The 11,057-nt window shown below is 39.5% G+C and overlaps 1 protein-coding gene across 2 annotated transcripts in view; it reads left to right on the top strand.

The window, feature by feature from the left end:
- Positions 1–212: 212 nt before the first annotated feature.
- The window catches only part of UNC79 (unc-79 homolog, NALCN channel complex subunit), a gene marked incomplete at its 5' end in the record, with an annotated part of 102,180 nt that continues 91,335 nt past the window's right edge, over positions 213–11,057 (top strand). For both annotated transcript variants that reach the window (XM_082760799.1, XM_082760798.1), the window contains 3 exons: positions 213–234; positions 4,244–4,364; positions 10,217–10,521. In XM_082760799.1, coding sequence (XP_082616925.1) covers positions 213–234; positions 4,244–4,364; positions 10,217–10,521 — 448 coding nt within the window. The remainder of the gene's footprint in view (positions 235–4,243; positions 4,365–10,216; positions 10,522–11,057) is intronic.

Genomic DNA, 11,057 nt, shown 5'->3' with positions numbered 1-11,057 from the left:
CGTTCCCCGCTTCAGGTGCCTCAGAGCGGCGGGAGGCGGCTGCATCCCTCGCCTCCTTTAAGGCCCCGCTCCCGCCCCGGCTCCGCCCGCCGCCGCTCCCCGCCCCGCAGCCCTGCGGCAGCGGCTCCAGCCCCAGCCCGGCTCGGAGCCGGGGAGCTGCAACCGGGGGCAGGGAGGTGCGGGGGGCCGAGCGGGGCCCCCCCGGCGGCAGCATGTCCACCAAGGCGGAGCAGTGTGAGTGGCGGGGCCGGAGTCCGGGGGCCGGGGGCCGGGCAGTTGGGGGGGAGCGGGGGGCGCTGCCCGGCCTCCCCCCGCCGTGGTGGGCATCCCGGCAGCAGCCAGGGGGAGAGGTGTTTTTTTTTTTTTTTTTTTTTTTTTTTTTTTTTTTTATAATTAGGGGGCTGCCGCTTTTCTGGCTCTTTCCTAGCCACCATGTTGGCGAGGCGCGGTCGTTTCGCCGGGCCTCTGCCCCCCCCGCCGCCGCCGGTCCTGGTGGCAACCGGTGCGGGGCTGCCGGTGGCCGCGCCGCCAGGAGCCGGGCTCGGTGCCGGGCTCGGTGCCCTCCGTCCTGCCGCCGGCTCCTCGGGTCACCGGGAGGCGTCCCGGCGCTCCTGCAAGCCGGTGCTGAGCTGCTCTAAGGAGGAGGATGCTTGTGTTTTGTCCTTTAGGGCTTGCCGGTTGTTTACCGTGATGGATGGTGGTGCTGTTCAAGTGTTACGTGGATGCTGGTTTGTTGCTGTAGGGATGTGTTGCTGGCCTCGCAATTAAAGGACGGGCAATGTTCCGGCCGTGCAGCAGCCCTGAGGTGTGCAGTGCTCAGATCTGCACTGCTCTGCGCTGCCTTCCTCCCACCTGAGTTCTGAACTTGTGTCCTTTCCTTCTAATTATGCCTCTTTCACATTGCCCTGTGGGGGGATTTCTGCTGCCCCTTGTCCTACCACTGTCTCTGCCGTTTTTCTTCTTTTCTGTTTTGCCTTCCGTTCCTCCATTCCTGATGTCTGTGGTCTGCTCTATTTGAGCTTCTCTCTCATATTTTTCCCTGTCTTTCCTTTTGATCCCCTTGTACTGTTCTGGAGACTGCGTCTTGGCTCTGCCACATCAGTGTTGCTCTTTGTTTTAAGATTTCTTTGGGATCCAGATTGCAGATCTTTCTTCTTCCTAATGCTTTTTCATGGTGCCTCTAGGTAGAGTATTCAGTTAGTGGAAATACCCTGTGCATTATAACTTCTGTATTTTGTTTACCAAGGTTGCTCTCCTGACTAGTTATTATGGCGTTACCAGATGTCTTTCTCTCTATATAATGTTAAGATTCACTCACCTGCAATTTTTGACAAATGGTCTCCAACAAGGATTATGTTGGTGTACGTGCATCACTGTCAGGCAAACCTTCAAACTCCAACTGTTGCTGCTGTTGCTTCTGCCCTGATTGACTGACAGATGAGAACCGGAATGTCTCAAAAAGGAGCCACAAGTTACAATGTATCTGAATTTACCAAGAACAAAACACTGCGAATGAGGAAACAGACCAGTCAATTCAGAAGAGCAAAAAGGCACTGGTCTAAACGTGAATCCATGGCCACCCCACGGCACTTTGGCAGGTTGTATGAAAAGCAGGTAAAATGGTGGCAATGTGGGAAATCATCTTGAGAAGCTTCCCTTCTTTGTGACCACACACATTTTGAATTTCATACTAAGAAATATTGACAGTGGCTTTCATCATTTGACTCACCTCCACAGCATGCCTGAGGTGTTCTTTGTATCAAAAGAGAAATGTTCTTTTCACCTTAAATGACAGTAACTAGCATTTAATTGTGGTAAGTAATGTCCTGGGAAGGCCTGATGCCCACTGTGTTCTTCTCCAGGACAGAGAGCAATCAGAACCATTTTTACAGACTCATAATGGTTTCACTCTTGATTTTGGTAAATGCTTGCATGGGGGCTAGGAAGTTCAGTTAGGTCTGTGTAGATACTAGAGCGATACCTAGCAAAACATCATAGAATAATCTTTTTTTTTTTTTCTCCTTTTTCTTTTTATTTATTTATTTATTCTTTTTTTTTTCTCTTTATATGATGATCCTATAACAGTGGCAAAGGAAGTATTTCCACAGAATGATTCTGCATTTTAAAGTGTATCTCTGGGTGCTCAGAAACTTAGAAAATCAGGCCGTTGACATACTTCTGTATCTTCGGGGCTTCCCGAGTTTTGCTCTGGGGCCTCCTTTCAGAAGTGTCTTAGTGTTCTGGCACGCTGTGCTGAAATGGACAGAGTTCTGGGCAGCTCTGGGAGATGAGGCCAAAGCCTTGAGCCTAAAGCTAATGTTAATATTTAGACTTTCTAACTAATAACTAAGTCTTTCTGCTTTGTTATTTTAGCTTACATAATTGTGTGACAGTGCTGAGTAATAGAAAAAAACAGATTTAATTCTTTATGCGAAAAAGATAATTCTAGATTTCCTATACACTTTATTGAAAGAAAGTGGCCCTAGGGAGGTGGACAGTTTTTTGAAATACATATTGACCTGAATTCTGACGTCATCTTTAGCATTTAGCTAATCCAATTCATTTACACATTTCTGGCAGCAGACCATGGCAGCCACAGTAAACTGTGCATCTTACTGTGAATTTTTCTGTGTTGGGTTTTAAGATACATGATCTGTTTCCTTGCAAATATGCCTGGTTTCGTGGTCTTTTTCCCTAGCAAGCAAAGATAATCTCACAAAATACATTTATGAAATAATTATTAAAAACAAACCTAGACTAGATTACAGATACCTTCACCATAGTAAAAGATATACAGTTACCTTTGGAAAAAAATAAACACAAAACTGACCTGCACTGTGGGGATCAGAACTGAGATAGTGGGCAGAAAGAATGAAGCATGAGATGAGAAAAAGCAGACTGAAATAAACTTCACCTGTAATCTGGAGCGAAACCCCTGATGTTCAGATGTTATTATCCCAGTAGTTCTGGAGTCTTACAGGAAGCTAGTTCTGACTGGTCTTCCAGAGACGTGGGTAACATACTGCAAAGCATTGTTCGTGTGCCCCAGGCCTGTGTGGTCATTTGGGGGGTTCTGATCTTACTCATAGCTACTCTGAGACAGCATGTGCCCACAGGACAAAACTTCGTCTTCTGGTTTTCTGGGAAGCAAAGAGAAGTGAAGTATAATTAAAATCAATTGATGACACCTTAAAATAATAAGTTTTTTAAGGTAAAATGCTTAAAAGTGGGGAGAAATAAACTAAGGATTCATAAGCAATCTTATTACTTTTGCATACGTATTATGTATGGTAGTCTCCCTAGTTTACTTGCTATTTTCTATTAGGCCTCAGCCCTATTGAGTCCTGTGATGGGCTTTCTCCCTGTGATGAAGCAGGGAAGTAGTGTGAAGGAGATGTTTGTCTGTAGAAGCTTCACTTCCTGCAGAATTTGCAAGGGTATGGTCAGTACAGCTGGAAACAGGGGAGAAAGGCTGATCAGGTTAGGGCAATCGAGTGCTGGAAGACTGGGTTTCCCAGTGCAGTTGGTTAGTCTTAAGTAGAGCAGAAAAGAGTTCTGAGTGTGCTCGATTATCTCAGCATGAGACTGGCTTGTGCCAAGTAGGCAATGTCAGGCATCACAACTATGGTGAGTAATCATTCTTCCAATACTAAACAGGGATCTTTGTTGGAAATTGAGAATGCTATTTCTAAAACAAGTAGTCTCAGAAAAGTTGTAGAGCTTCTCCAGCTCTTTGAAATCCCCTCACCTACTTGATCAGACTTCCTAAGACACTTAAATAAACAGCACAGATCTTTTCATACCCACTATTCATTGCATAAAGTAAATTTATGGCATGAAGTAAATTATATAAGCTCTCGCTGTCTTAGCTTTTATCTCTGCTTTGGCTACAGAAATACATGAACCTCCTGTGATCCAGTGAGTCACTTTTTTTATAATGAATCTTGAGATCTTTGGAGACACAAAGATGTGCAGTTTTTATTTTTATTTTTTCATTTGCTAGCACAAAGACAGTCTAAAACAGATGCAGACATTCGCTGCCTTCCTTGCCTTTCCCTTAGCACCTGTGCACTGGGATGTTCAGTATATTCAGTTAAAAAGAGTAGAAAGTTTTTTACAGTTTAATTCTTAAATCTAAAATCTAAAAAGAAAAATCAAGAATGGTAGGAACAGACATGATCCCCTTAACATGTGCAGAAAGCTAAATGCAAGTTTCTGTGTTTGTTTTTTGTCTTCTATGTAGTTGCTTCCAAAATCCGTTACCTTCAGGAATACCACAACCGGGTTCTCCACAACATTTACCCTGTGCCCTCTGGAACTGACATTGCAAATACTTTGAAATACTTTTCTCAGACACTATTGAGGTAAGTTTTAACTAATGCTGTTGAAGAAAAAAAAATGCTAAAGAAGTGTAGGGGGTATTCATTTACTTTGAATTGATTGCAGTATTTAATGGGTCAATGTTCAACCAGAAAGTCAGAGCATAATTGAAGAAACGAATGGTATAAATTCATCTCTTCAGTGGCTGTTGCCCAATTTGCCCAGTTGAGCTGCTTATTGAGTGGCTGATTCTAAAATAAACTTGGTTGATTACACATTTGCTTGGCCCTCCTAAGACTTAGGTGAATGTACAAATATGCTGAACCTGTAAGGAAAGGAGTTAGTGACCTGTAGATTTGTAAAAGTATATACTTATGACCTCCTTGACAGTCCTGGTGCTTTGGGATTGTAGAGTAATGAGCCAGAAAAGCAGGACTAGGTTCTGACTGTGCCATTGTTCAGCTGGTTTCCAGGTTTGGGTTCTGGTTCAGTCCCTTATAACAATATGAACAGACATGAAATTTGTATACAAATCTGGATATGGATGGAAAAACAGATCAGGATTGTTCTGACCAAGGGGTTTGACCTAGTCTAGTATTTAGTGATGATATATAGTGCTAAATACCATATGATTAGAGAATACATTTTGAATAGGAAATACTGCCTCTTGTCTTTCTAAAAAGATGTGAAAAAATGTAAGGCTCAATTAGGAATATATATGCTGCTTTTTTCCATAGTGCCTACCTGGTTGTTTTAAAATTTAATTTTCAAATTGGTTTTAAAGTGGCTTTTGACAGTGAAGATATAATTTTTGTCTGTCAGGTTTTGATTGGTATTAGTTCTTATATCCAGAAAAATACAGTTAAGGCTGCATTTCTCTGTATAGCTTCCTAATTTATACCTAGGAAGGTTGTCAGAAGCTAGTTTGGAAAAACAGCATTTGCCTTATTTGATAAGGAAACATTAATAAAATACAATTTACTATATATTTGTACACATACTCCTATGATGCATACAAGTGGAGAAGCAAGTTTAAACTTGAAAGAATTTCAGTAGTTTGTTCTAACATTCATTTAATGCCAATGTAATGCAATAAGATTCGTGACCCTGTTTATGAGAAGACACAGACAAAAACACTCATTGTCAGTGGAATAGCTATTGTACTGCAATCTTAAAAACACAAAACAACAACAGAAACAACAAAACCTAGAACCAGACAAACAAAGAAACCCAGCACTTATATTAACTTCTGAAAATTTCAAGAGTGGAATTGTTTAACCACTTAAATTTGTTTGCCTTGTCATTGAGAGTGTTGAATAAAACTGTGACAACCACAAGGGCTTTTTTTTTTTTTTTTTTTTTTTTAAAGATTAAAAAAAATGAATTTTTGTCTCATTACACTGTAACAGTGGTGAAAAAGCGTTCAAAGAGTCCTTGAAAAGAACTCTGAGATAGGGTTTTGTTCCCAAATCAGGGTGTTTTAATGGATTATTTTGTACAACAAACACATTTCAATCGCATTTAAGGAAGGCTCTTACTTAAAACAGCCTCTGCTTAAATGTTGTGAACCTGCAAGTCTGACTTTCTTGGTTTAACAGCTTAATTCTGGACATTTTCTCTCTTCTCTTCTCACTGTAACTACCAAGTGTTAGCTACGATGAGATCCATTTCTTTCTGGGCAGAAGTCAATTGAGACAGGGTAGATTTAGAAACTTAAGAAGTATCTCCATACCACCCTGCTGCCTTAATCTTCCGAAACAGTACAGCTGACATGTCCTGTGTGACAAATTCTTCACACTCCATTGACAGTGATGTTTCTGGGCTTGTTGAAGAAGCTTGATAGTTACCAGCTATGAGAGCAGATCAGAATCAGGGTAGCAGTTGTACAACTGCTTGGCTCCTCTTCTTTAATTTGTGCTTGGAATGGGACTGAACCAAAATCCTTCATAGATGATGCTGAACCTCATGGGGCAGAAATGCTGTTCATATGTTGTACATAGATTTACACGGTTCACAAATGGCTTTGTCCTTTCCGATCTTGGATCTGATCAGCATCAGCACTAGAAGGATTCCAGAAGTTGCAGCCAGGACTTCGATCTAAATTTATTAAGTGGCCTGCATTCTGATACCTCAGCCAGGTCAGATCCTGGTGACTGGGGAATTTGAACTGTGGGCAAAGCCTTAATGCTATGGTTGAACCAATACAAGTTTATACGCTTGCTGATACTAAGAAAGAAGCTGGATAAAAAAGCAAAACAAAACATACCCTGTATTTAGTGTGGCAGATGGAAAGAAGGAAACTCCCACCCACTGTATGCAGATCTCTGTAAGATTTACCCTAAAACTAAACAGACTGGTTAAGAACTTGTCTTTCTGAAGAGTCTGATCAAACATTTCTTTGAACATTCTGCATGCTGAGTCTTCTTTCTGCCTCCTACACTGAGACTCCATTGCGTAAGTTTTAACATCAGTGATAGAAGTACGTGATGGAGAATAACCTTTCCAGTTTAAGACAGAACATGTGAAATGATTTTGGACTGATCAAAGAATACTGATCAAACAACAGCAAAAACACCCATTGATTTTGAGAGATTTGGGTCTGGCCTTCAGAATAGGTTGCTTGGGATCATCTTCTATTTCAAAATAACTTAAAAAATATTTTCCAGTTTGATGCGTACTCTTATTGCAGCTGAATTTTTAGGATAAGTGTTTCTTGATGAACACGTGTAGTTAAAGGAGTAATGTATACTCCTCAAAGGAGTAACGTATAGTCACAGGAATTCCATATGATGATTGGGTTTTACAGGTGTAGCATTTACTACTTATGATACTTTTTAACTTTCCATGTGATGGGAATGTTGAATGTGTTCTTTTCAGTAGGGTATGCCCACTGTTTTGGATCACATTCATATCTGGTGTCATTCTGCTAGCTATAGTTGGATCATGCAAGGGATTAATTTGTTCCTTTGCTCTGTATGTAGCCTCAATATATCACATGCTTGGGGTGGGGGGATCAGATGTGAAATGACTGAAAAAAAATCAATTCCTTATTTCTATGAACAAACATTACATAAAATCACCATACACGATGCATAGCACATTGATTCATTTAGTTCTTAATTTTCTCTTTGAGCGAAAACATTCCTTTACATTACAGCATGAATTTGTTTCATGCCCTGCTCATTTTCAGTGTTTTTTTTTTCCCCTCATCTGAGGAGTGATCTAAGACTTAAACATATTGCAGAACAGCTCATTCTTTCACATTTTCTTGGAGAAAGGTCTCCACATGTACTTCTAAGTAAAATGTTTTACATAAGGGATAGTTATAAATGCCACTACCTAATTAATGATCAAGCTTGTTTTGCTGCCTTGGTGAGATGCAATTCTCCTGTGGACATTTTAGGAAATCTTTCCTGGAAGATGGTAATTTTGAGATAGATAGATAGGAAAGGTGTACAAATCTTGAAACAAGCCCTGATGGCTTTCATGCATGTCATGAGGCAAGTTCAGTATAGAGTCATGATCAGGTTCTCAGCACGTGCTTTGAGCAGAAACAGGAACAAGCTATAAATATTGGATCATGGTCTTAGGGGGACTTCCTAGATTTTCAGCTTTGACTCTGATTTATTGCCATTATAACATATTGTCTGAAAGTTTAATATTATTTTATCCCTATATTTGGCATGATTGGAGCTGGAATTTGGTCTCACTTCTGTTCCTGAAGTGAACAGAAGGACGCCACTGTCAACATATAAGAATATGTGCCTTGGTTTCTAATCAGACGGGCAATAGCTCCATGTCAGAATAGAAGGGAAGCCTATAGTGCAGGCTTTGCATCACTGCCTTACACTTTTCAAAGCAAGGATTAAATAATACAATAATGTTCTTTCTGGAAGTAAGGGTATTTGAAGTGATGTGTTGGCAAGTAAAAGGATGGATAATTGGTAAAATCTGTTAGAAGACAGAGATGGAATATGATTTAGTATCTTCACATCTATAAGCAAGAGCTGCAGAGTATGGCAAATAAACGTCAAGCAAATTAAAAGTTAATATGAAAAAGAGGAATCAGCACTCTGGTCATTTGTTTTTTAAAATCATATTAGATCTTGGGTAATTTCGTGATACAATTTCATAAACACTGTAATAACATCCATCACTCTTCTTGTACTGGACATTGGGTAACAGAAACCAAAATAATTGCCAAATACATAAGGTGTAATAACAATTCAAAAAAAAAATCTTAAAACAGACAATTTGACTGTAATCTCTGACTGAAAGTGTGATATGAGATCTGGCTTGTAGTAGCCACTTGGCATAAGACTGTACCTGTGAAAGTGTTTTATATATTTGGTAAATGAATGGCACCTCCTCTTATAAGCACCTTGGCATGAGTTTAGCTTACTTGTGTGAGTCGTTGCATTGACACAGGTGTATCTTTGCTAAGGTGATTATATGGCAGGGATGTCTGTACTGGTAAAGGGGACTGAGATTTCCAGAAGTGCTCCCTCTTGACGTAACTCTGCTCTTCATTAGTCAGTGGAAATTTTAATCCCACTCACTTGTCTTAACAGTTTTAATGCTGACTTTGGGAGTGGAGTTAAACCAACAGAAATCACTTTTGGAAATCCTAATTGCTGAGAGATGCGAAATGTGCTTAAAAAAACAAACAACATTGTGTGTGGTTTAATATATTTAAAGTTGTACTATAGGCACATATTAAGATTATGGGCTAACACTATAATTGCCTGATAACTAAAATACAGCACTGCTTAAGTGACAATATATATCTACTTAAAGTAGTTATTAATTTTTCTTTATTAGAAAATTAAATTAACATGCTTACAACCATGTTTACAACATTCTTAAAACAACATAACAAGGTGGTTGACGTATAGCCTCTATTTTGATTCCCACTAAATCCTTTTTATTTTTTGAAATTATCTCTCCTTTAGTTTATAGTGAGTTTTGTTGAATAATAACGTAAGTAGCAGCAGGAATGTATGGTAACATACTGTCTGATCTGCAGTTACGTAATTGGTCTTGCTTGCTTAGCCCTTAGATTTTGAAGGTAACTATTTACCCAAGAAGTGTTTGTATTTGTAAAGTAAAATGTTTCTTCCCTAAACATGAGCAAAATTAAAAACACATAAACAACCATTATCATTAGCTCACAAACATATGCTAAAGACCATCTACTATATATTATTTTACAACTTTTTGAAATGTAGTTTAGTTAACATTTTAGAAATATTATATTATTTCTAAATCCATGTGCCTGTTTAAACTTCATTATCTCAAATGATACTGACTGAGTGGTCATGAAACAGTATCATAAAATACATAGACATTATTTTAATGCAATAAACATGTGATTTTTAAGACTATCTTAACAAACACACATGTTTATTCTTTGCTAAAACATGTTTCTGCAAGTGCCACACCTATATTTTACATGTTTTCAGTTAGTTGGCTCAAAGATTTCATGGCGGGGGGGGGGAGAACACTCAAAATCCTCAAAATATTCTCAGTGCAAAATAGCAATCTGTTTTGATACAGCTATTTTTCTGTAGTGAACACTTTTAATACCTAGAATTTTTCTTAACTGTGAAACATGGGTAGGGCACTGAAACATGCATTTTTATATTTTTGCTCCTTATGAACCAGATAACACATGAGATGCAATGAAAATTTCCATAGATGTCAATTTTTAATTCTTGTATCTTGAAGCATGAAAATGAATGGTTGCTAGATTTGTAGATACACTGGTTTTGGTAGCAATTGCATCTTATGTGGGATGTATCTGGTGTTTTATTATTTGTTTTATAGTGTCATTTCAATGTAATGTGCTGTTCTTTGTGTCTTTGTTGTCTCTTTTTTTTCTTTGTCCCCCCAACAGCATTTTGTCCCGCACAGGGAAGAAGGAGAATCAAGATGCCTCCAATTTGACAGTGCCCATGACCATGTGTCTTTTTCCTGTGCCATTCCCACTCACCCCATCTCTAAGACCACAGGTCAGTTCCATCAACCCTACTGTTACTCGCTCCCTCCTTTACAGCGTCCTGCGAGATGCTCCATCTGAACGTGGCCAGCAAAGTCGTGATGCTCAGTTATCAGACTACCCATCTTTGGACTATCAAGGACTTTACGTGACACTGGTGACACTGCTGGATCTAGTTCCTTTGCTACAACATGGTCAACATGGTAAGCAGGCCCTTGAACCCTTCAGTACGCTTAACTTCAGTGCCGTGAATCCATGAATGATGCATAAATGCAGTAGAAGAGATGGGCCTAAACTGACCTGGATCTGGATTTCAAATCTACCGGGATGTTTATATCTAAGTGTTTGGTTTGTCTTTTTAAAATAAAAGATTATTTATTTATTTATTGTGAACTGTGGATTTGGTTTTGAATTCTGAAGTTGTCTGATTTTCAGTGATATTTTGTGATGTGTAACTAAAATAATACAAATAGGTCAAAAAAAAATATCTGGAACTTGAATTTGGATCTGCTGGGATATCTTCAAACTGGTCCTATTGGGGTGGCTCTCTAAAGAGGCATGCATTGCTTGAAAGTGTATACATGTCCAATAAGGAATATGCAGATTTAGTGTTTTGGTGAAGGTCCATCTCTGAATAGAACATAAGATATATTTGATTGAAGAAAAACAATGGCTCTAGAGATGGCTTTAAAATATTTCAGGGTAGAAAGGTAGCAATATCTCTGTCTAACTTGCTGAA

This window comes from Aythya marila (genome assembly GCF_965140915.1).
Source record: "Aythya marila genome assembly, chromosome: 5".
Lineage (NCBI taxonomy): Eukaryota > Metazoa > Chordata > Aves > Anseriformes > Anatidae > Aythya > Aythya marila.
Note: the sequence above shows the minus strand (reverse complement) of the source record. Positions and strands in the feature narration are given on the sequence as shown.